The sequence below is a fragment of the Notamacropus eugenii genome, chromosome 2, assembly GCF_028372415.1.
Source record: "Notamacropus eugenii isolate mMacEug1 chromosome 2, mMacEug1.pri_v2, whole genome shotgun sequence".
In the NCBI taxonomy this organism is placed as follows: domain Eukaryota; kingdom Metazoa; phylum Chordata; class Mammalia; order Diprotodontia; family Macropodidae; genus Notamacropus; species Notamacropus eugenii.
The window spans coordinates 160,321,201-160,347,500 of record NC_092873.1 but is presented as its reverse complement, the minus strand read 5'-3'; the positions used below and the strand labels follow the sequence as shown (position 1 = coordinate 160,347,500).

At 37.9% G+C, this 26,300-nt stretch overlaps 1 protein-coding gene and 1 long non-coding RNA gene across 4 annotated transcripts in view; one reads left to right on the top strand and one right to left on the bottom strand.

The window, feature by feature from the left end:
• Window positions 1–3,998: 3,998 nt before the first annotated feature.
• The window catches only part of LOC140526503 (uncharacterized), a 33,677-nt gene continuing 11,375 nt past the window's right edge, over window positions 3,999–26,300 (bottom strand). Inside the window, exons 4-5 of the long non-coding RNA XR_011974404.1 lie at window positions 8,776–8,876; window positions 3,999–4,091 (exon numbers count right to left, since the gene is read on the bottom strand). This is a non-coding gene — a long non-coding RNA (uncharacterized lncRNA). The remainder of the gene's footprint in view (window positions 4,092–8,775; window positions 8,877–26,300) is intronic.
• Window positions 4,002–24,950, top strand: CGA (glycoprotein hormones, alpha polypeptide). 3 transcript variants are annotated; one of them, XM_072642763.1, is made up of 4 exons: window positions 4,002–4,114; window positions 21,486–21,592; window positions 22,880–23,064; window positions 24,598–24,950. In XM_072642763.1, exons 2-4 carry the CDS (start codon window positions 21,493–21,495, stop codon window positions 24,673–24,675), a joined length of 363 nt encoding a protein of 120 aa, XP_072498864.1. In that variant the 5' UTR covers window positions 4,002–4,114; window positions 21,486–21,492; the 3' UTR covers window positions 24,676–24,950. The 3 variants fall into 3 exon arrangements, with proteins under 3 accessions (XP_072498864.1, XP_072498865.1, XP_072498863.1); XM_072642764.1 differs by lacking the exon at window positions 4,002–4,114 and adding an exon at window positions 14,122–14,411; XM_072642762.1 differs by lacking the exon at window positions 4,002–4,114 and adding an exon at window positions 14,122–14,800.

The window sequence follows — 26,300 nt, the reverse complement described above, 5'->3', positions numbered from 1 at the left end:
TTGTTAATGAGCCAAAGAATCTAAGGATGGTGAATTTAATCCCTATAATGGAAGAAAGGCCAGGGCTCCTCAACACTGAAACTGACACATGAAGTAGTATAGTACTCCAGCTTTTTGGGGATCAGCTGCAGAGACTCTATATTAGACTTGTATGGGGAAAGACTAACTATGGGAATGCAAGTAGTCAGGAGAATGCAGGACAAATCTGGGATCAGCAAGTAGTACAGTTTGGTTGAAATGTTGATGTGAAAAGGTCTAGTACGAAATAAGATTGATAATAGTTTGGTATTAGATTTTGGAGACTCTTAATAAGTCTGCATTTTGTCCTATAAACAATAAAGGTTTTTGAATGTAGGAAGTAACATGGTCAGAGCTTTTATTAGAAATGGAATGTGGAATAGTGGAAAAAACAATGGGTTTGGATCTGACCTGGGTTTGAATCCTTACTTTGTTACTTATTATATGCATTATTTATAGAAATTACTAATTCTTGATTTCCTCATCTGTAAAATTAGGGGGTTTTGCCAGATGAGGTACAGTGGAAAGTACATGGGATTTAGAGACAGTGGACCTTGGTTGTAATTCTGATTTGGCCATTTACTAATTGTGTGATCTTGGGCACATCACTTAATGATCTGGACATGAGTTTTCTTTCCTGTGATTAGGTGGTTAGATTAGATGACCTCCAAGTTTCCTTATTTATAGTTTTAAATCTATGGTCCTATGACCTCTAAAGTCCCTTCAAACTCAATCCTGTCATTATTTTGGTAGCTAGGTATCTATACAGATAAAAAGGAAGAGAAAATAAAATCAGAAAAACTAGTTTGGAGGCTATTAAAATAATCTAGGTGAAAGGTGAGGATTTCATGACAATGTGAATAGAGGATATTTGGAATAGATATTGTGGAGATAGTACTTGACAGCTAAATGAATGTGGAAAGAAAGAGGAACCAAAGAATGTAAGCTTCTAGTGAATAGAGATTGTTTTCATTAGTGTATTTCTATCCTCAATGCTGAACACAGAGACTGGTACATAGTAGGTACTCAATAAATACCTCTTGATTAATCACTGAAACTTGAACTTTTATGGCTGGGAGGAGGATGGTTCTATCAACAGAAACTGCATAGCTGAGAAAAAGGGCTGGTTTCTGAAGAGAAGATGTGTTCAATTTCAGGGGTGCTGAGTTTGAGGTGCTAGTGCAACATCCAAATAGAAATGTTTAGTAGGCAGTTGGAGACCCAAGACTGCTGGTTAGAGCTGGATAGAGAGCATCTGCATAGAGATGCTCATAGAAATCACAGGAAGTGGATGAGATGGAAGTGTGGAGTGTGGAGATGGAAGAGTTGTAGGGGTCACTCACACTTAGGAACCAGAAAGCAGATCAAGGAAAGGAGATGAAAGGTGAATTGCAAGAGGTGTAGACCAAAAACCAGGAGGAGGAAAGGGTTGTAGAAGCTAAAGAAGGAAAGAGTATCAAGAATCAAGTGTGGCAAATATTGTCAAACACTGCAGAAAGGTCCAGGTGGTGAGGATTAGAAAAGGGATTTGGTGATAAGGAAATCTTTAGCAACTTTGGAAAGAGTTAATTTCAGTGAATGACAGATTATAGGAGATTGAAGGGTTGATGGGTAGTGAGGGAAGAAGAGGCAAAGAATATTGCTCAGTATAAATACTTATTGTATATGTTTAGTAGCTAAGAGGAAGAGAGATAGATGATGGTACTGGAAGGGGTCATGGAAAGAAAATGAATGTGGGAAGAAATATTATGCAAAGACTCAGAAGAATTAACTTTGAGTTCAGAAGTCTGGTCCTGTTACTTCATGGGTATGTGACCTAGAGCAAATAATTTAATATTCCTGGATTTCAATTTCTTCATTTGAATAATGAAGGAGTTGGATTAGATGATTTTTAAAGTCCTTTCCAAGTCTGACATTTTGTGTCTCTATGATTCCATCATATGACAAGATCCCAGAAGAGGAGATGGAAGAAACAAACCGGGATTGAGGGTATTGGCACAGAGTTTAACTTTTGCTAAGAGGAGGGCTACCTCATCCTTTGGGACACGTGGTAAAGAAGAAAGTATGAGTTAAGAGATTTTACACTGTGGAGAAATGGAGACAAGAGATTTAGATGGCCTCAAGTTTCTCAGTAAAGTAGGAAGTCATCCCATTTGCTGAGAGGCACCATGGATGAGGATAGTATTGGAAGCTTTAGGATAGAGGAGAAAGTTTGGAGTAGTTACTCACAAGAGGGATTGTGAGAGGGAATCAATCAGAAATGAATAAAAGAATTGCCTTGCACTGGTGAGGGCCTAGTTGAGGTTAGGAAGCATGACTTTTTTAATGGAAGTAGTAAGATTTCATGACTTTCTCGAACAGCCTTCATTCGCTTGGAAGTGTAATCACTGAAAACAGATGTTTGGGGATGACACAGGGTTAGGGATTAGCAGGACAGGAACACTGAAAGGGCAAAAGGATGAGGCACTCAGAGGTGGAGGACAGGATGTGATTGTTATGACATCAATTTTCATGTCATGAAATATCAATTTTCATAATGCTTAATGAGAGGGGGCAATTTGGTGGAGTGTAAGGTGTAGGCGGGATAGATAGTGATCTCTACAGTGGAGACAAGGAAAAAACCCACATCAACAGTTTGAATAGGAAGGAAACTGGTAGCCAGGGCAGATTTATTCTAAGTGAGGAGTTCGAAATAACGATTTCATTTTCTATCCTGGTCCCTAGATCATCAGATCTCAAACTTCAGAAGAGAGCTTTGCAAAAGACGGGTTGAGATCTGGAAGCATAGCACTTATTCTTTCAAAACAGATGAAGAAAAATACCCAACAGTCTTCTGCAAAATGGGTTTAGGATTTTAGAACGTGTGACCCTTGATAGTATGCATGGTTCCTGTACAAGTGAGCTATGTTTCATGCATTGTTTTGAGTTTCAGGATAACTGAATCTCTCTATAAATATAAAAAGGAAAAGAGAAAAGTACAAATGAGACCAAAATAAAATCTGTCCCATGTTCCTTCCTTGTACCTCTAAGTGTCTGAAGAGAGAATTTAGATTTGATTTGTGAATCTCAAAGTAGGAGCGTCTCCTTCAGTATCTGCAATTAACAAGTTCTCCCATATCTTTTTTGTGTTAGATACTGGGGGCAGATCTAATTGAACCCTGTTGGTATAAATCATTTTGCATTTCTCTTAAAAATAAAAACAAATTTTTCTACCTTATCAAGACAAAAACCAAAAAATGACCTATTCTGGGATCATGAGATCACAAATTTAGTTAGGCCATCAAGTCCAACCCCCTTATCTTACAGACAAGGAAACTGAGGCCCAGGAAGATTAGATGATTTGTCACACAGGTACACTAAGCATCAAAGGCAAGATTTCATTTGGGCAAGGGATCCCATTACTTCAAATGAGACAATACATGTAACAAACTTTTCAAACTTAAAAATACTATGTAAATGTTTATTGTTATTAAATATCATCACCATCGCCATCATCATCATCAAAACCTTTCAGAGTTTTGTGTTTGTACTTTTTTTTGATTCTCTATTGGAATAATGTCATGATTCAGGAAGTATTTTTTATTCAGTTGTCTGAAATTTACAAACCTCCTATTGCTTTAAATAAATAGACGATATTTAATTAGGCTAGATGCTTTTAGGGCCTTGTTTATAGGAAAATATCCAGTTCCCAGATGCTTCACGTAAGTCTTGATAAAGTGGGGACCGGATGGTGGGGGTTAAAGGATAGAACAACAGTGTTCACAAACTGACCTTGATGTCATGGCCACCTTAACAAACTTCAAAACAAAAAGTGATTTGAGTCAAAAACAAGAGATAAGGCTAAATTGATATGCCAGTAATTACATCAAGGACCATTCAATCACCAGGCAGACTTTACAGTTGATCCTAGGGCTTAGATGTAGGTAGACGTATGGGATTGAACACTGCTTGTATAAAAGGCAGGAAAGAACTTTATTACCTATGGATACTGAAGGGAAAGCCTTTGCTGTCAGAATCCCAGGCAGAATCTAAACTCCCCTTTCAAATTTTGAATCAACTGTCCTGTCTTCATCCTGCAAAAAAAGACCAAAGGAAGGTAACATGAATGAAATGTCTTTTAAAATTCTCATTGAATTGGGGGGTGGTAGAGGTGAAAAGCTTGAGACTAGAAGGCAAACAGAATTTTTTTCTTCTCTGAAAGCTGTTAGGGCAAGATGAATGGAAAGAGGAAGGGAGTTAGGTTGACGCATTTACTCAGTCTCTCTAACACACTTGCACCTGAACTCTCAAGTGAAGTCTGGAAAGCTGAGATCTGTGATCATAGGCAAAGATGACATGTCACAGAGTGTAACATGGAGGAAACCAGCAGCTTAGTTTCCCTCTCTGCTTGGATGTAAGTGTGTTCTTTGGTCTCAGAACTCATTCCTAGAAGATTGTTTGATGTCAACTAGAAGGTCTTCATCTGGTCATAGCTTCTAAGTATCAAGCAGAGGAGAAAGAATTAAATTGAGGCTACATTCCTTTATAGATTGTCAGGCTCCAAACTAGTGGAAAGGCCTTAAAACTGACCAGTGGAAGAACAGTCCATAATTTCTGCTTTGAGAACAGGAGTTTCTAATAATTTATGAGCCAGAATTCCAGGCTGGACTTGATGAGTGGGTTAGAAAGTTTCTGAATAATGTCTCTTTGTTTCTCTGGATAGTTTTAGGAAATTCTGAAAATATCTCTGAGACACCAACATTTATTTGGAGGTTAGTAACTATTACTGACATAGAGCCTTCCCCTGATAAATTACTTTTTAAAGTTTAACCTTGGTCAGCAATAGAGGTGGAATAATTCCTGGCATCTTGGGTAAATTCAGTTGCAGGGTGGGGTGGTGTTAGATGTGGGATAGCACAGGTAGGATCTCAGAGGAGAGAGCTAGAGATAGTCCAACTGAATGGAGAGAGGGAAGGTTCTTCCATCCATTCGTCACCTATTTCTTTTGGCCCATGACCTGACTCCCTCACTCTCTTTCTGAACCTGCCAATGGGGATTTGAATGCTTTAAGGCATGGAGTCACCCAGTTAGTCAGTCAATAAGTGTTTATTAAGCACCTACTATGTTCCAGACTCTACAGGTAGAATGGATTTCTCCCTTCCCCCCAGCCAGATATCAGCACCTGGATAAAATCTCTGATTGCTTTGCCCTAGTTATACTCTGGTCATCAGGGATTGAATAGTTAGTTGGTCTATGGTTTGAAGTTAATGCTGGTCTCATTTAAATTTTTACTAAATAACTGTTCTCATAAAAAAAAATCATTATTGCATCTCTATAACCTTGGTTGAAAAAATCCTCTTAGAGAGCTGGGGATTTGAAAGCAGACATTCAAAAGTTCTCTTTTCCCCTATCTAATTAGTTTTGAAGAAGATGAATAGGGAGCATGGAAAATATTGTGAGCTGGCCATACATTTTGTTTTTGGTAAGTGAAGAAAATATACTTCAATTGTGATGTGTTTTCCTGTCAATTTAAAAAGCCCTCTACTGACCTCAAAGGAAGATGCGTTACAGTGAAATACATATCATTCCTTAACACACAGTATTTCTTTTAAGCATCTGTAGGTGGTTTTAAAAAAGAATTAACAGATAATTTATTTTAGTGCATCTCTGAATCAGTTGTTCAAGATATTGCATTATATTGTACTTTTCTGTCACTTTAATTTTTTCTTCTAAGAAATAAGCATTTTTTTCCATTATCAAAGGCTTACTAATTTTTATTCTAATATCAGGTTTAAGTTTTCTGAACTTTATTTTTATCTAGTAATCAAACAGGTTTTAAGTGAGTAATATTTCCTGTTTCTTCCTATTTTAGTAGCAGCATTGCATAGTGGATAGAGGTCTGGGTTTAGAATCAGGTAGGTCCTGAACTCAAATCTAACCCTTGATACTTACTAGCTCTGTGATTTTTGGCAAGTCACTTAACTTCTTGGAACCTCTGTTTCCTCATCTGTAAAATGAAGATTATGCTTACCTCAAAAATTTGTTGTGAATATCAAATGAGATAATGTTAGGTGATGCACTTTGAAAACCTAAAAGTGAAATATAAATGCTAGCTACTATTATTTTTAAAATATCAGATTTAAAAAATGTTAGGAAAAGAATTGATTACAGTTCAGAGTAAATCCTCAGTAACATGTTTTTTCTTGTAGTGTGGAGCTCTAATTTACGTGAAAACTCTGAGAGAAAGAGAAATATGAATCTTGTTCAGGAAGAAATACAAGATATCCTAGACTCTATGTTACAATACAAACTATAGTTGGAAACTTTAATATTAATCAATTAATATTTGCATTGGAAACAGCATGCCACAGCATACCAAACTATAATCACTCCTAATAATAGATCTTAGTCTACTTTCACTAAGCATTCTATGCATAAATTTTTAATTTTCATTTTTTGGGTACCAAATCAGGAGCCCCCCACTATTTTGTTCCACAAGAGTATTCACTTTGTAAAAATCCTTGAATTTTATAGCTGACAAACAATTCAGTTCATCCCTGAGTCTTGTATGGATTCAACTCAAGGGTAAGACCTACAGACACCATAAAGAAACAATTTTACCTCCTCATAGCCCCAGGGCACTTGAGAGAAAGGGTTCTAACTTAGGCTATGGGTGGAAACAAAAAGAACAGCATGGTATGATGAAAAGAACGCTGGTTTTGGAGTAGAAATCTGAATTCTGATCCTGCTTCAGTCACTTATTACCTATGTGACCTTGCACAAGTCGCTTAGTCTGTTTGGGCCTCATTTTTCTCATCTTGTAAACTGAATGATTTGAGCTAGATGGCATCTAATGTCTCTGCCAGCTCTAAATCTATGATTTTGTAAATGAAACTCTTGTGAGATGAAATCAGACTAATGTGGAGGCTGATAATTATGGGAAACCACTACAATCCAATAAAAATAACAGCTGACATTTATATAGCATCTTGATGTGTGTGAAGTACTTAGAATAAATAATCTTATCTGAGCTTTACAGCAACGATTGAGGTAGATGCTACCATTATTATCCTCATTTTGCAGATGAGAAAATTGAAGTTTAGAAGGTTAAGCAACTTGTCCAGTGACACAAAACTAAGCAGTATTGGAGGCTGGATTCAAATATAGAGCCCTCCTGATTCCAAGACCAGTGACCTTTCCACAACACCACATTGCCTCCAATGAATTTGTATAAAGTATGTAGCCTGAAGTTTCCTCATATCCTAGGAAAATAGCATTGCAACCTAAGAGGCTAATTGAGCATATATGTTGTTGACAACCCAAAACTTCAGAAGGGAACAGGGGAAAAAGTAAAAAGCAAAGATGGGAGATCCAAGGGACCCATATCATCATAGGTTTGAAGCTAGAAAAGACTTTGGAGATTACCTAATCCAAGTCCCTTCAGTTTACAGGTGAAGAAGCTGAGACTCAGAGAGGTTAAGGACCTTGGCCAAATTTATACAAGGAGTAAGAAGCAGAGAGAGATAGGATTTAAACCCAGGCGAAGTAGCTCAGTGTGGCACAGTGGAAAAAATGCTGGAGTTGGAGTCAGAAAATTTGGCTTCAGATCTGAACTCTGTTCTATATGTGATCTTGGGCAAGTCACTTCACTTCCTACTTCCTCATTTGGAAAATGAGGGGTTTGGGCTGGATGATTTCCAAGACCTCTTCCAGCTCTAAATCTGTGATTCTGTGTCCCCAAATCTAGTATTCCTTTTCCTTCACTATGCTGAGAAATCCATCTTATTGGGAGATAACAATGAAAAGTTACCAGTGACTAAACCAGGGAACATTCACATGGGGAGCATCCTACTTTGATTTCATCATGGAAACAAAACATTGCAAATGGAAATGTGAATGTAGCTCTATCCATAATGTAATTTCAGCTACCAGTTTGGTGAGTGATCTTGGACGAACACATAATCTTTTCTGTGGCTCAATTTTTTAAACTACTCCTTTGCTTCAAGAGAGCTAAAATTATAATAAAGCACTGGGCAAGTATAAAAAATGGGAAGAAGGCCACTTATTGTTAATAATTGTAGTAATGTCTACATGTGGCTTTTGGTTCTTATAGTTGCTGCTGGGCTGCACTGAAACTATATCATGCTTTATTACCAGAAGCACTTAGTGCATTCAGGTTCACCTGTTCACTGGGTATTCTGGAACAACATACACTGTAAATGTTCACTAATGAGGCCTGAGGACTTGCTTTATAATGCATGATTTTCTTCCACATCAACGTTTCTCATTGATTTTTAGCTCCTAGATGCATTGTTCATAGACTGCATAAGAATAGCTGCTGAGCTAGTAAAACCAGGAGAATAATGAAAGAGCCAGTCTTCTAATTATATAATTATGTCAGCATCACAAATCGGCCTTAAGTAATAATTAAAGTAGCAGCAGTAATGGTATCCACCTAAATTGAGTCAAATTAGAAAAAAAAACCCTGTAAACATTTGTGATCTTTATAAGAACAGACAGAAGAGGGGTTTTAAATCATCTTTGCTTTCTACAAACCCCTTTAGTTTGTATGTCAGACGTGGCTACAATTTTTCTCTTGTTCCCCCTCCCCCTATTAATTGCTAAAACCTTCATCCTTAGGGTCTTACCAATTTAGTATTATGAAATGCAAAGCACACCGAACTTGAGATTATATGGCCCGATCCCAAATCTTGGTTCTGCCGTCTACTACTTTTGTGACCCTGGAAAAATCACCTAACCTCTCCGGGTCTCAGTTACCTCATCTGTAAAATGAGTGGTCTGGAGTGGACGACCTCAGTGTTAGATCTATGATGTTGCCAATAGTTTCATCATCTTCAAAACGAGCTCTTCTAGACTGCCTGAAGAAGCAAACACAAAACAAAATTGTTAATCACTTCAAAATATGCAGAACAAAAAGCCTGGATCCTTCAATCAAGAAATGTGACTATTTTTCCTGGTATGGTCACCGTGATTTGTGATTTCCTTTTCTTATCTGACTGTCTGTGTTAGGGATGACATCTCTGGTCTATAGTACATTCTCCTCTTTTTAGAAATGAGGCAACTGAGACCCAGAGAGGTTAAGCAACCTTCCCAGTGAAACACAGGTAATAAATGGTAGCGCTGAGAATTGAACTCATATCTTCTGACTCCAGATTCAACATTGTTTGGGGAAGTTATGAGAATTAATGGATATTTGAAGCTCTTTGCAAAAATAACATTATTTTACTCATATGTCCTTCTATCATATTTGTGTTTATTTTCCTATCCAATTCTTTATTGCTTTAAATTCATCTATTTCATTTTGGTCACTACTGGATTGATAAGAACAAATCCACCGAACAACAGAATCGATGTTTTTGTACACCTCACTTCCATATTTGTCCTAATGATCAGGCCATTGATTCATTCCCCGAGTTTTTGGCCTACACATCAACTGTTTCTCTCCACTTTTAAAAATGAAACATCTATTTTTTCTTTTATGTCCTTTACTGTGTTGTTTCCTTCATTTTGCTGGGCTGCCATCCCACTAGACCCCGTTAAGAATCAATTCTTTCAACTCTAACCTCCTACACAATGACCTGATTCTAATCTCCCCAGTCGTGCCAGTAATATGCTGCTCTCTGTGCTTTTTATTTAGTGAAGTTTTTCTGAATTTCAGAGACCCAGGAAGCAATGAGAATTAGAACCATACATCTGAATTAGAATGGATTTTAAAATTACTTTTCTTAGATGGGATTTCCTTAGAAGGCACTGGGTACTCAGACCAGATGGCCAAGTGTGGGTGACTGAACTGAATGGAAGGGTTGCTAGGAGAAGGAGTCATTGACATACATGATGCTGGAGCTAGCTGTCCAGTACTACTTCAAATGCCTTAAAGGGGACTCTTCAACCTCATTCATTGATGTTGTCAATATGGCACAGTCATCTCTCCCCATATCCCTTTCCAGAGGACTAGAGGAACCTTGAAAATCTCTTGGAGAAGAGTCTAGCTTGCAAGCTTTTGCAGTAGGTGAACAGCTAAGACTGAGGAAGCATGAAGGAAGGAGGGAAAAAAAAGCAAACATAAATGTGGGAAGGAAAGGTAAAAGCCAGAGGAAAGCACCTAAAAGAGATGAAGGAAAATGCTGGCATCAGAAAAAATATGATAAGGAATGAGCCAGAGAGAGAGGTTCACCTCCAGGACCGGTTCAGAGAAAAGGCCCATCTTTAAAAAAGAGGGGTTGAACTCAGTCTTTGAAGTTCCTTTCAATTCTGAGTCTATGCTTCTATGCAAGACACTAGTGGGAAAGAAGGAAGGAAAAGTGCCTGAGGGTGGGTTGCTAGTGTGAGTCAGCATGGGGAGAGGCCCTGGGAAAATGGTGGAACAAGTGAGAGTTGGACATCAGGCTAAATCTGCTGCTAATTAGGCTTTGGCCCTAGCTTGGAAGGTTGATGAATCTTAAGCTGAATCCATGAAATTCCAAGTCTGTTATTCATTAGGAAAAAATTAAAAATAAAATAAATCCTAGGCTTCTTTATTTAACATTTGCAAATAATTCCAAGAATAGCATAGTATAGTGGTGAGAGGTTTTGGAGTCAAAAGACCTGGAGTGGAGCCCTAGTTCTGAAATGTACTAGCTTGTGATTCTATGCAAGTTGTTTAATTTTTCTGCTTTTGTTACTTTCTCAGGACTGCTGTGAGCAGAATGGTTTATAAATCTTAAAAGTAACATGTATATGTGATATATTGTTATTCTTAAACTGACTTCAAAGGTGAGGAAAAGTTTGACTAAAAGAAAATAAGAAAATATCAAGGTATCTTGGTGTGTTTGTGTAGGGAGGAGTGGAATTGTATCTGGTTCTTACCAGGCTTTCCATGACAAGATCCTCCTTAGCTATTGGCTATATAGCTGTACAGCTGGGATGGATTATGTGCTTTTTACTATCACTTGTGGTTTCATGCCTTTTGATTTAAATTAGATGAAAAAGACCTAAGGTGTGCACCCAATATTTCTTTCTTCTGTTTTGTCTACACCTACTTCGTCTCAAAAGTAAGACTTAACCAAAGTATAACAAGGATAGGGCAATCAGTGCTAAAATCTAGAGAAGGTCCTGAGGGCGATTTCAGTTCTTCAGTGGTAGAGAAATAATTGAGCTTAGTATCTAGTTAGCAAAGATGATTTGTCCAAACAGGAAGCTGCTCCGTGGCTGCACCCTAGATGAACTCCTCTCTTGTCCCAGTTCTGACCTACCTCCCATCCCTAGCAGTATCCATGCAGTATTTGGGAGTCTTTACCCCACCTCCCAAATCCAACTGAGGGTGTTTTTTGGTGCCATTTGCTTGGGGTACAAAAAGGCTACATGTCTTCCAAAGCAGTCATTCCTCCAGCTCACAACTTGAGTGACCTAAGATAACAGGAGATAATTTGCCCTGTTGTCAATTTTAGGTTTAGAGAATGGAATGGAGATTTGAAGTCTCAGATCCATTCAAGTATTGGTGGAATTTGATTGTAAACTACTAAAGGACAGAGAGTATATCTTATTCATTTTGGAATTCCTCTCCTCTCTTCTCTCACCATCAAGCACTTAGCTCAGTTTTTTTGTCCATTGTTGTTTGTTTCAGTCATGTCCAATCCTTAGTGATACCATTTGGGGTTTTCTTGGTAAAGATACTGGAGTGGTTTACTATTTCTTTCACCAGTTCATTTTATAGATGAGAAAACTAAGCCAAGCAGGTTAAGTGACTTGCCCAGGTTCACAGAGCTAGCAAGTGTCTGAGGCTGGATTTGAACTCATGTCTACCTGACTCCAGTCCTGGAGCTTTATCCACTGGACCACCTAGCTGCCCTACAGTAGGTGCTTAACAGCAATTAAAGGAAGGAAGAAGTGACTGATATTTTGCAATATGTTCCCTGAAACTTGATCAGAGCTGGACTTATGCACGGTGACCTCATATAGTCAGGAAAAGTATCTGATAATAGTTTCTCCATGATGATTTTCTATCTTCTATCTGTTGATGCAGTAACAATAGCTAGCAGAAGTGGCCATGGCCTTGGCTCACCATAGCTGTTATTAGGTAGAGTAGCCCTGGCAGTTGCCACAGGATCAGATATCTTAGTTGAAAAGGGTTCTATTTTGCCTTTGTTGTCCATTCCAGTGCAATTTTTCAGGCTTTTGCTCCTATTTTTCTGTTCAATCCTATCCTTAGGCTTTTCAATTATTTAGGTTTCTTTTTGGTAATTCAAGTCTAACCTCAAAATTGAACATCATAAAGACAAAGGTTTATGTAACCCATATGCCAACACCTCAAGCCCTGGACTTAGAGAGACTAGATCTGATCTTAGGGGAGTGGTTCCCCCCTAAATATTGCTCTCTCTTTGGCTTAGTATGCTCCCATTCAGAGTTTACTTTGGGAAAATCACTGAATATAGTTTGTGTTCAGATTTTCCCGTATGTGGGTAAAAAGGACCCCCAGCTTGAGCACTTAAGGTAACCTGAATGTAAATACCATGGACAAGACAGCCTTATTTCACCCCACAAAACATTTAAAGGACTCATGACAGTTCACAAACAAATGCAGACAACAACAACAAAAAAGACACTCAGGATAGCTTGTAAACAAACAGCATACCCTCTTCCCTATCTTTTGGGTCCTGATTTTCCTCCAAGATCTTAAAGTCTTCCTGATTCAGCATGCTGTTATTTAGACTTCCTTTAGAAGGGAACTGAATTTGGGGCTGCTATACCAAGAAAACCCTGTATTCTGGTGAATTCCTATTAGACTGCAGAGATCCATGCAAATAATCAGCTTTGTGGTACTACTCTGAGGTCTTAGACTGCCCCAGAAAAAAAAAACTGTTGGTATTGCTAGACAGAGGACACTCCTAATGGACGCCTATCATCTGAATAATTCATTGGTCTAACAGAGTGCCTAGACCAGTTCTCTTTGCCACTACTTTTTCCAGCACCGGGACATATGTATAATCCTTTTTTCTCTCCAAGAGTTTCTCTCAGGAAACTCCCATTCTTTCTTTGAAGGCTGAATCCCTAAATTCACAAAATTGGGTTTACCTGTGAGGAAACTGTTAAGATTAGTGCTGCCCAGGAAATCCCCTATCTTTTAATTCAGATACTAGGATTTGAGGATGACATTATCCAGGAACTGCCTTCCTGGGCCACATGGGTAAGTAAGCATTTGTCCATGCCACAAGGCATCCATTAATTACTTTTGGTGCGTGTGTGCATGAGTGTGTGTGTATGTGTATGTGTATTCTGGTGCTCGACACTATTAAGGACTCTTGGAGTCTTCTCATCTGTTAATGATTTCAAAACATTTCCAAAAGAAGAGTGGAAAGAAAAAAAAATTAAGGTAGAATAGGTTTGTTAATTCCCTTTTATAGTCCAGCAAAGACTTATAGAATCCTGCAAGACACCATTCTCCTCAGTCTAGGCCAACCAATTCATTTTGAGGACCAGTGCCAGTCACAGAATCTTAATTAGGGAATTATCTTTTGTCCTCTCAAAGATGCCTATGAGCGTATCCACATTTTCCAGGGTGAAACACTTTCAAAAGTCCCAGTTACTTCACTATTTGATCACAGTTTCTCCACTTAAATGATTTTAACTTCCTTTTCCCCCCATACAGCAAAGATTTATTAGCTACCTACTATGTATACTGCAGTGTACTAGGCATTTAGGAAGATACAAGAATAATCTGCTCTCAAGCAGATCCAAAGCCAGTTGATGGATATACAGCATGCACAGATAAATAAATAGATGAGAATATAAAATCATAAGAGGTGTGCAAATGTTTACTGATCAAATGAATCTTATTCACTTTTCTATTTCTCTCCCTCCTTTGGTCTCTGTTAATATTCCCAGGAGTCTTCCTATCTTTCAGGCAATCAACTTGGATATTAAATTTCACTTCTTTTACATTGGAACCAGAACTAAATCATGCTGGCATAATACATTTAAAATGCTTGCTTTCCTATTTCAACAATTCAAGCCTTTGAGGACCTTGGCAAAATTCAGAGAAAGATAAAATTTGTCTTTGGCAAACACTTCCACTTCTCTTTCAAATCATAGCCCTTTTTCTCCACTACCTTTTAAGGTCTGCTCTCCCCTGAAGTGTTTCTGCCTCTCTTTCCTAAATCAGACTCCTATTTTTTTTCTTCTGATACTAGTGAGGTTTTAGGAAGAAAGTTACAAAAATGAATTTATATTCAGTCATAAATGACTAATAGCCTCCTTAACCTTATTAGAATATTTGAAATTGAGAAAAGGAATGTAAAGCCCCAAATATATTCCTAAATTATGGAATTTCAGGTAGTATGCAGATATATTTTTGGGTGAAGGGCCTTACTGAGGATGTCTCCCAATACTGCCATGTAGGTACTCGGCCTGTGAGTAAGGTTAGTCTTGTCTCCCTTTCTTAAATGACTGTCTTTGATCCCTAACACTGTTTCTGGGTTACCATTGCTGTATAACTCTTTAAGATGATTATTGATGGGTAAGATGCTGACATATACTGGATTTTCCTTTTGTTAGTTATCATTTACTGAAAAGTCCAACCCACTCCTCATTCCCTTGTTGATGTATTTACCATTTGAATAAGGATAATGCTCCAGACTCAATTCCCATGGAATTGTTTGGTCACATACTGCATCCCTTTACTACCATCACACATTCCTTTGAATGGGTTCTGTGGGTCAAATGGGTCACCAAGTGGGAAAGTATTGATAGTTCAGCATAGCCATCACAACTATTGGATAAAGGACTCTGTGAATTCCTCACTTATTGGGTAAGTAGCATTATCTTTGTATGGGAACATCAGAGAACATTGTTTGCTATTTAACATGTATGTTAAATTCACTAATATAATAGCCCTATATCTAATTCCAATGTTCTGTAAATTATTTAACTTTATTGTATTTCAGTGTATGTTTAATTAAAACAAGTCACTAGAACTCCAAAATTCTCAGTATTTTGGTATTTTTGAAACAAATTTACTTTGAATAACTCCCCCCTCCCCCTCATTTCTTCACATATTATATGGAAGGAAGTAAATAGACAGAGATCTGTATTTGTGCACATATACCCTCTACTATGAACGAGAAAATGTGTAGCTCAAATCCTGGAACTCATCTATGTAATTGTTTTACATGTGTTCTTTATAATTTGTGGTGTGTGGGTTTTATAGTGAACACAGAAATGGCTCCTGCCCATGGCACATTTAGCACTTATAAATTCTCATGGCAGCTAGTTAAGACTCTTGCAGCTGAATGGATTGAGATATTGTTTCCTGGTGAATTATTATCTTTGGAGATTTTATTCTATTTTGGGTTTTACAGTCTCCTTCCTCTCCCTCTCTTCTCTTAATTTTTCTTTAGGATAAAACATAACTTTGTATTTGCACTTTTATGTTTGATTTCTCTCTATTATTGTTATTTCAAATTTGGGGTTTTAGCATAGACACTCTATTCAAATCAGAAGTAGCACAAAACAAATACTTTCCAGCTGATCTAAGTCACATTTTCCTGCTTTGTCTTTTCTTTCCCCTTCTGCTTGTCCCTTTCTGTTTCATCTTTCTAGGAAAGTCATGTATATTTATAAATTATTAGGAAATACAGAGCCCATATCCCCAAACAGTTGTTTCTCTCATCCTTGAAGCTCCCTCCCCTTCAAAATATTAACAAAACCCAACCTGCTTGGAGGACTTGTATGCCATTTAGATGAAAAAAATACCTGGATCCTGTGCAGTATCAATTTAATCCAAATTCCAAAAAAGAAAATGAGAACTCCCTTTGAAAATACATAACATTTGAGAAAGACCTTAATTCTTCTTACCCTCCCCACTCCATCTTACTCCTTTAAAAAATAAAAAAAAGAATGACAAGTGGATCCTACAGAGATAGTGCAGAGTGTGGTGGAACAAAGAATAGATCTAAAGTCAGAGGGTCTGGGTTTAAAAGTCATCTCTATGTCTTAGTAATTCTTCCACCATGGATAAACCATTTACCCTTTCTGGACCATAATTTCCTCATCTAGAAAGTGAAGGGACAAGCTAGATGATCTATTCAAGATTCCTTCCAATTGTAATTTCTAGGTTGCTCTGAAATTTTTGATCCTTTATTTAATACATTATAAGATGTATTTAAAAATCTGCATTGGATTGTTCCTCCCCAACCCTATTATGAATGTCTCTTTCTGAATTAATCTCTAAGTAATGGGTCTCTGAATAATGTGTGAATTTTCATAATATGTGGATTGTGAAACCAAGGCACAAAAAAACAATATGAGCTAAAAAGGAAAATCAGTTTCAACTATGAATTTTTCTCATGATTTTATGTGCTACTCGGGACATTAATTCACATGGGATTTGGGGCATTAATTATGTATGAACATAAAAACCAAATTAGATATGCATGAATATATGCATTAAGTAAAAAGCATGACCTATATATTTATTTTAGCCATAGCTATGCTTATAAATTCTCTAGTTTTCTGGGTTTTCAACCTGTTAGTTGTACTGGTCAATTAAATTACTTATAAGGGTTGTGTTATTTGCTAGCATATACCTGTGCACATTTTACTCTGTTAGCCTGGATGAAAAATGAATGTCAATTTCGAGCCATGGGTATTTTAAAATTTCAGCTCTAGATTGTCTTTTATTGGGGAAAGGCAACATAGGTATGGTGGAAAGTATACTGATGTTTGAGTCAAGTGTTCTGGTTTCATATCATGGCTCTGACACTTGCCACCTGTGTGACCATGGAAATCTCATGTCACCTCTCTGAGCCTCAGTTTCGTATAATGGGATTATAATACTTTCCCTACCTACCTGATAGAAGTGTTGGAAATAAGGGACTTTGCAAACCTCAAAGCACTTTTGAAATGTGTTGTTAGAGAGGACCTTCAGCCAACTTTTAAATCTTGGTTTAACACCCAGGGTGTTAAGGGTGTTCTTAGGATTTGTAGATAAGTAATCTACTTGATTCTTTGCATTCAAAATTCAAAAATTTTTGGGTTAATTCCAAGTTGCACCCAGGTAACAAGCTTTAGTGGAAAGAGGGCTGAATTTGGAGGTAGTCTTGGGTTTGAATCTCAGTTTTAGAACTTAAAATGTTATTTGAATCTGGGCAAGTCATTAACCTCTTTGGTCCTCACCTTCCTCATCTGTAAAATGGGGATGATAATAAGTGTTTTACCAACCTCATGTGGCTGTTGTTAGGATGTTATTTGTAAATGATGAAACACTATAGTCTCATGACTTATTACCCAAGTAATATCCAAGTATCCTAGACCCCTATAACACAAGAAGTGCATTTACATCATATGTAGGTAAAGTACTTTAGTGTCTGTGTATTCAGTTCAACTATTCTTATAAAGGTCATGGTTTATGTAAGCGTACAGAGAAAAATGTTTATCCAGTCAGACACACATATGAGTAAAATATACAAATGATTTGTGATGTCATCAGTATTGGAAAATTCCACTGTGGGAACTTCTTCTACTAACTGAGATCTCAACTTAGAATACAAGTCCTAGAGAATTTTCTGGGACACATCAAGGTTAAGTGACTTTCCCAAAGTCATATAGTCAGAAGTGTGGTTTGAATTCAAATCATACTGATTCTAAGCTCAGTGCTCTACTGTATGCCCTGGCCATGCATTTTCATATATGTGACTTTTAAAGCTCAGAGGATTCTTAGCCCAATCCTTACTCCTACGCTCCAGTTAGGTCCTTGAGCAAGTTAAATCTCCTGCCTTGGATTCTGGGAGTACCCCAAGAGGTGTGTGGTGTCTTTCTCTAATGTCATCAGCCTGAGCCTCCATTTCAGTTTAGTCTCCCAAATAACAATAATCAGTGATTAGAGCCCCAGTTTCTCCTACCTATTTAACACCAATGAATTTTTACAAAAGAATGCTTACTGAGAAGATATATCAAGAATAAAAAAACAAACATTTCCTCTCAACACCTAAGGGAACACCCCCATGCCACCTCAGAGAGTAGATTCTAACTTAATAGCAGTGACTATAATACTTTTGTCTTAATAGGCATAACCAATGGGGAATTCTCTCTTTCTTGTATGACTCAGCATCTTGGCCTTTGGGTCTATTCCTTGTTGTTTTGGGTCCTAGTAGATCCTTGGTAGACTGTGGATCACAAAATTTGTCTTGAACTATGGTTTTCAGACCTTGGACAGCTCTCTCTCTCACTCCATCCCTCTCTCCTTCTCTCTCTCTCTCTCTCTCTCTCTCTCTCTCTCTCTCTCTCTCTTCTTTCTCCCCTTTTTAAGCTTTCAAGTTCACAGACAAGTCAGATACTCTGTCACCTAAAATCAGGAGAGAATAGAGATATAGCAGAGATAACATTTATATATTTACACACATACATAAATATATGTGGCTATAGTGAAGATATAACAGAGATAGAGTCAGAAGCAACAGAGGGGCCATGTGTTTCCAGGCCATATGGTGGGGAGACAGGCAGCTGGCATCAGGTCATTGCTGCTACTACAACTATATCTCTCAACAAGATACAGGGCCATGTGCTCTTGGTTTTCATGGTGACTTCAGGTAAAAGAAAGCTCAAGATCTCTCTTGTATCTAGAAGAGGTCCACAGCATCTTCATCCTCCCTGCTCTGCTCACCACTAGAGAAGGAAAGGGACAGGTTGTCATCAGGGAGCCTTTATTCACTTCCAAATATAGCTTAGCAGCCAGTCAGTTTCTTTATATGTAGTTAGCAGACAGAGAATGGAATACCTTCCCATGTTCCAAAGTCCACATACAGATAGTCTGAAGCTGAGGGGGAAGCTAGATCACACATTAGATAGAGTCCTAGGCCTGGAGTCAGGAAGACTTGAGATCAAATCCAGCCTCAGACACCTACTAGCTCTGTTGACCCTGGGCAAGTCACTTCATCCTGTTTGCCTTGGTTTCCTCATCTGAAAAGTGAACTGGAGAAGGACATGGCAAACCACTCCAGTATCTTTGCCAAGAAAACCCCACATGGGGTCAGGAAGAGCTGGACATGACTGAAGAACATCATGTGAGTATACTGCTCATGCTCGTAAAGGCAGAGCTCATGTTGGTCAGTTCCTTTTACATTATAGATATGGTAACCACTTCCCAATCTATGTGTTGAGCCAACTTTTCATGACCATGGGGGAGGAAACATATTTTAGGGGAAGAAAGACACAATATTGGTACACTGTATTCTCTGATATTGAACTTTATTATCCACAACACTCCAGTTCTCCCTCAAATAAATGCTACTGAGGGGCTTGGGTAAAAAAGCATGTTTACTTGTGGTTCTTTTATTGCAGTAGAAAAAGCAGTGAGTGAATCTGGAGTTGGCACTAGATTCAGATTCCAGATCCGTTCCTTACTATCTGTGTAATGTTGGGAATGTCCAATAACCTCTCCAAATCTAGTAGGAATTTAATAAATACTGGTTGACTGACTCATTATTTCTAAAAAAGATAGGCAACAATTGGTTGCCAATGTAAAAGTTATTTCAGAATCATCTGTCTTCGCGCAGTTTAGAGGAGAGGTCAAATTAGAAGAAAGGATACAAATGAGAAGATAATGATCCCATTGCTACAAGAAAGTATAGCAGCTCCAGCCTGAAAAGATTAAATAAGCTGTCAACTCCAAAAAATGAGAAATAAACCAAAGTAAAAATACTGATCCCAAATATTACCAATTCTTGGGGATGTTTAACTGTTGTAAAACAGCCAATAAAGTGAGGCGATAGGGAAAGCTCAGAAACTGTTTTAGCCAAAAAATATTTATCCTTGCCAAAAGGAGAGGACCTTCATGTACCATGGCAACTTAGTGTACAAGGACATTTGCAAAATATTATATAGGAGGGTGATCTAAGATTAAGAGTGGTAATATCTCAAATAACAGAACAAAGTATTTGAGGACAAAATGAGTAAGGTCCAACGAAGCCAGGTCATTCTGAAAATATTAGTAGAGGAAACTGAAAGGAGTAAAAGAAATAGATGAAATCGAAAGCGATTCCTAAGCATTTTTGTAATAATCTGTTCTTATCAGCAGTGATAGTGGGACTGCTAGATGGTGATTACATTAGTGATTAATATGCTGTGTGAGGAGGTGACAATGGCACTTAAGAAGATCGAGATCTAATTGACCTGAACAAATATGTGGAGAAGAAAATCCATGCCAGAGGCTGCCAATACTCAGCTATTCAAACAGATCTGTGATCTCAACAAATCAGTTGTTCCCTCTGATGAAATGGCAGCTCCTCAATGCCTGCTCATTCTGGGTGACTCTTGTCCATGTTTTTCCTCCCCAAACTTCGCCAGAGGGGATCCATCCAATGTGCTGGCGGTTTTCCTTGATTTCTGCTGACATCCCTCTGTTTGTCTGCTTGTTTTCCCTTGATCTTGTCAAATAATCAGTGCTATCTTTTCTTCCTGTCATACAGTTCCTTGGTGATGTCCTCTTCTCTCTCCTTCTCCCTGTCTCCCTCTCCCTGCCTCCCTCCCTCTCTTCCTCTCCCCCTCTCCCCCCCCTCTCATTTCTAATTGTGTTTTGTAGCCTACTTATGTTTCTCTTTGTTATAAGGATGGGGTTTTTGAGATCGGGGAAGGGAGGGGAGGGAGGGTATTTGGAAATAAGAGTGATATACATTTTAAAAAATTCATACAACATTTTTGTTTTTAAAAGAAAGATATGGACAAGAATGATAGGATGAAAAGGCATAGAAGGGCTGGGATTTTTGCTGGTGAATGGAGTACTCACACCAGTTAAACTGAGGATTCATCAAGTATTAAAATAAGAAGTTGTGGCTAAAACAAAAATATGGGTCATGATTTTTTACTTAATGCATCTACTCATATATAACAAAATCTTTTTTATTTTCATATCTAGTACATACACAGAGATATTATATACTTCTGATTTGAATCCTTCAAATGATCTGTGAATTTGATGGTGTGGGTATTTCAACTCTCATACATCTCAATGCTTTTGTGCCTTGTTTGATGGATTCATGAGCTATCATAGTCAGAAAAAGTCATACTTGGCAGTCAGTCTAGATCTCAAGTTGGAAGTGAAAACAGAGGCCATCTAGATCAATCCCTTCTATGACTTGCCCAAGGTTACAGAAGAAGCAAACATCAGATGTAGAATTTGAACCCAGGATCTCTGTACAATGAACTTATTGTTGTTGATGATGATGAGAATAATACTCACATTTTTATTGATTTTATTTAATCTATAGATTAAAGGTTGGGATGTTATAAATTTTCAAAGGCAACCATCTTTGCAAATTTGTGTAGGGACAAGAGAATCCAGTCCTATTCTTGCTTCCCTACAATAGAAGTGATCACACAGCTTCAGTGTATTCTCTGCTGTATTTTGTAGACTGGTGATAAATCAGGATGGTTATTATTGAAAAGATCACTATTACTACACATGTCATATTAATCATTTGTTTTGTCTGTCTTTGCAGGAGAGCCATGGATTACTATAGAAAGTATGCAGCTGTCATTCTAGCCACCTTGTCCGTATTTCTGCACATTCTCCACTCCTTTCCAGACGGGGAGTTTATCATGCAGGGTGAGTGAGCTAACTTCAGTATTCGGCAATGGGGACAACACACTGTTAGACATACATCAATAACCACATTAATTACATTTCCACCACCTTGCTTAATGTGGTCATCAATCTTTGCTCCCAGATAAATATCTAGGCACTTTGGGGTTGTGAACATAAAATGAAAATAGCTTCAGAAATATAAAGCACTAGTGATATTTTACATCTCCATTTATATGCCAGCAAGGACATTTTCATCTCGAATGGAGAAATCCGTTATTATTCTTCATTTATTTCACAGTCTTACAAATAGAAAATTCTCCATGTTCAGTTGTCTTATTATCTTTTTCATCTCCCCAAAGACTTAGGGAAATTGTAAAATTCTATTTGGAGAGGAATTTGCACATCAGTTACAGAGTGAGAAACACTATTTTTGTTCCTATCTAACATTTTTATGCAATAAATTTGCTTTGCTGTATTGTTTGAACAATCACATCTTACAGCTGGTTTACTTCCATCTGCTGTGAAATTGTAAACTATGATTGGACTCGATTTTTCTTCTAGATAAGTGGTAACAGTCTTATACCAGGTCTTCAACAGAGCTACTTTGTTTTTTATTTGTCTGGATCTGAGGTTTCATCCATGGGCGAATATCCCAGTGTGTGCAGATTCTCTGCAACCATACAGATGGTTTTAGTGAGTTTCTTTGTGATATTGGGGGTTAATTACTTGTCCTTGTTGGTCACATAGCCACTATGTGTCAGAGGACCTGAACCTAGGTCTTCCTGAGTTCAAACTCAACCTTTTATATCCCATGCCGTCTCTGATGCTAGACCTAATATCAAGTTCTTTCTCCATCCACCAAGCTTTCTTAGCAACATATTCATCTTTCATTTGATGCCTCCCCCTTCAGAGAACAGAATAGAAAATTCCAAAGGAAAGAAAATTTTACTTCTGGGTATAGTCTTGTTTTTCATACCAGCCTGGTATTTTCAGCCCTCATATTTTACTCTCCCTATAGGCATCCTATTATCATCAGATTAGGAAATCCATGCTTGTAGAGAAAGGAACCATCACAATTGAGACTTCAGCATGCACATCTGTTGGAATTGTTTTTCTCATGTGCGTCATTCTAATCAGTGTTAATAGGATGTTATGTACAAGCGAGGAGATGAGGCTATTTCCTAAGGTGGACTGATTATTATTCTTTCAATGGGAAAAAAAGAAGCTGTTAAAATCAGATGCATCAGAAAAAAATAATACCTTTTTTCCTTCATTATATTCTACAATGTTCCTATGCCATTGTGACAGGTTGTCCAGAATGCAAGCTGAAGGAAAACAAATACTTCTCCAAGCTGGGAGCTCCTATTTACCAATGCATGGGATGCTGTTTCTCTAGAGCATATCCTACTCCAGCAAGATCAAAGAAGACCATGTTGGTTCCAAAGAACATTACATCAGAGGCCACCTGTTGTGTGGCCAAAGCATTTACAAAGGTGAGCCCTGTTAGTCTGCAGAGTTCTATGGTATTTAAGTGGAAACCAAACCCCAATCACTGTCCGTACCATCAATCTCTGTGTTTTTAGCTTGGTGGATGTCATGGTAATGGCAGATGTGTGTGTGTGTGTGTGTGTGTGTGTGTGTGTGTGTGTGAAAATGACACATCCTTGGCCATTTCTCCCGGGTGGGCCTCTAATATATTTATGATCCCCATTGACTAGGAGAGCAAGCAGAATTATAAAACAGACATGATTCCATTTAGAGTAGGGAAGAGGAGACTGAGGACCAGTCTCACCTAGGACTGCCTAAGGTGGCAATAGCAGTCATCTGTGTAAGTCCTGGATTGTGCAGCACCAGGTTCCTGGGAAGTGATCAATGTCAGAAAGAGATCACTGAGCTTCAGTGAAACTCTATAAAACTGTTTTGTCTCTCATGTCTATAACCCACTTCTGTTTCTGTGGCTTGCTATCATATAGACATCTTCCTGTGGGGTTTTTGCACATCGGGCATTACTCATTAGACTTCTACAGTGGGGACCCTTTTGTTAGCGGGGAAAGGAAAGGAATGAGCATTTATTTATATAGTGCCTACTATGTGTCAAACATTGTGCTAAGCACTGCTACAAATATTATCTCATTTGATCTGTTGTGAGATTTTCTCATCTCATCTGGTTTGTTGTGAGGTAGGTGCTAATTTTATCTCCATTTTACATTTGTAGAAAGTGAGGCAAAGAGATATTAAATGATGCAGCATCACAGAGGTAGTAAGTTTCTGAGGCCAGAGTTGAACTTATGTCTTCCTAACTCCAAGCCCAGTGCTCTATGGACTGCACCACTAGCTGTCTCTTACGCTTAAAATGCTAGATTTATAGAGCCACTTTATTCATAGGGTCTAGATGGCAAAATTGCAGAAATTTAAACATCTGCCTTAAACTGGAAATGACCATCAAAAGAAAATGTGCCTAAATGAGGCTTTCTACTACTTGTGGAATAGATTTTCTTTTGATTACTTCAGTTATACCTCTTTATCTATAGGTATTTCAGGGACCTGTCTAGAAGAGTGGTCCCTATCTGGTTTGTTGAAATCACCGTGCTTCTTTCCATATTCAATCCTTAGGGAGCCTATAGCTATGCTCCCACTCTCATTCTCTCTCTTTGCTCCCATATTTATGTATATATATGCATATAGACACATATACACATATGTATATATATATATACATTCACAGGTACATATACAATGTACATGTATATATATGCATAAATATATGCAGAGAGGCAGACAGTGGAGTAACATCTTTATGTTCATACAGTTTCTTAATGCATGCTCAAAATCCCAATACATATATAGCAAAACTATCAGGAGAAAGATAGGAAGACATTTTGTGCATATGATTAACAAACACCTGTTTAGTTCCTAGCTTCCCCCTCTCTAGTTTTAAACCAATACACAACTCAATCTTTCTTCAATAGAAACAACTTGACTCAGCAGCATTTATCACCTTGTATTTTTTTCCTCCTTCTTTTAAGGCCACCGTGATGGGCAATGCAAAAGTGGAGAACCACACAGAATGCCACTGCAGTACCTGCTATTATCACAAATCTTAGCGATTTTGCCAAGAGCTTTGTGGATGATTCTTGATCTCACTCAATGAAAAATCAAGTTGTTCAGCTTTTGTAGTTCTGCTATGTGAAAAGCCTGGTTTTCTTTCTGAATCAGCTTAATGTACTGCAATGTATGTGCTAGTTCTATTGCCTCTGTCCTTTTCCTCATGAATGAACAACATTTTAGTTCATTTCATTTGAAGTGAAAAACAGAATTTGACATCGTAACCAAAAGGTGGTTCCATTGACAATAAAGTGTGTATTAAATCAACATGAAATAATTGATTCATTTGTCTTTCTGAAAGATTTAAAAGCCATAGCTTTGCACAAGGTTGACTGACAGGAAGCAACACACCAAAACAACAACAACAAGAGTCCAACAACTATATGCTATTATATTTCTTTGAGAGGCAGCATGGTTCCTCATAGACAGCTTTAGTATCAGGTAAATCTGGGTTCAAGTCCTCTAGTCAATTCTCTAGGATGCTAAGTTGCAATGCAACCTGCATTGGTTGATCCAGTTTCTTATTGGGGAGTTCCCCAAATCAATGAAGTAAATCACAGTTCTCAAACCTATCCTGTTTGGTTATTTGACCTTATATTTTTCACTTGAAACTTGATAGGGCAGTTAATATGAAAGAGAAAAATAATTTCTATGTGCATATCATAGAATCCTGGAAATCAGAACTAGAAGGAATGTTGGAGAAATCTGTCCAGGAACAAAGGCCCAGAGAGATGAATTGATCTGCCCCATAGTCACACGAGCAGGAAGTGGAAGGGCTAGCACTCTAAAACTTCTGTTCTTTCTGTTATATTATGCTATCTTCCTGATGTGACAATTCCAATAGATCCCAATAGATCTGTGCCTTTATTGTGGTAAGTTTTCCCTCTAATGAAGATTGCAACCCATCCAAAGGGGTCTATCCAAAGTCCTGTGTGTGTGTGGAATGGTATCTTCCTCAAAGTCTCTTTAAATCCATGAAACAAGAGAGTATATTGTCCGTTGGTGTTGTCTTCCACTTGCTATACCTTCATTTTCCTGCTAGCACAAGCCTTATGCCCTCTACTTCCCAGCAAGACACTCCTTTTCCTAATGTGTCCCATGTGCCTAACTGAAAGGAGTTGTTGACAATCATGACGTAAGTGGATGGTTTTCAGGAGAGAAGCATCCAGTTACACTTGCCTTAAGCTGAATCTAGCTATAATGGGCCAAAGGCAGCAGAGGAACCAGCTATATGTATATTAAAGTCATGTGTACGCTGTTTTGCTTTTTCCTCTGTGACTGCTTTTCCTATAAGGCCATACAAGTTGGAAAATAGTTAGCAGCCTTGAGTGCTTAGGATATTTGGATTCCAATGAATTCTGTTATTGATTCATTGTTCTTTATATGCCCTGAGAAATGGTGAGGGGAAGAGGGAAGGATCTCAAGGAATGATGAAGGTTGTTGAGAGTGGCAATGGATAGCATCTTTATGCTCACATAATTCTCCAACTCGTTCACAAAATCCTTATATTAGTCACCTCACTAGTCAATAAACATTGTACATTTAACAATCAATCAACAAACATTTACTAAATATCTACTATGTGACAGGCATTGTTCTAGGTGCTAAGGATATAAAGATGAAA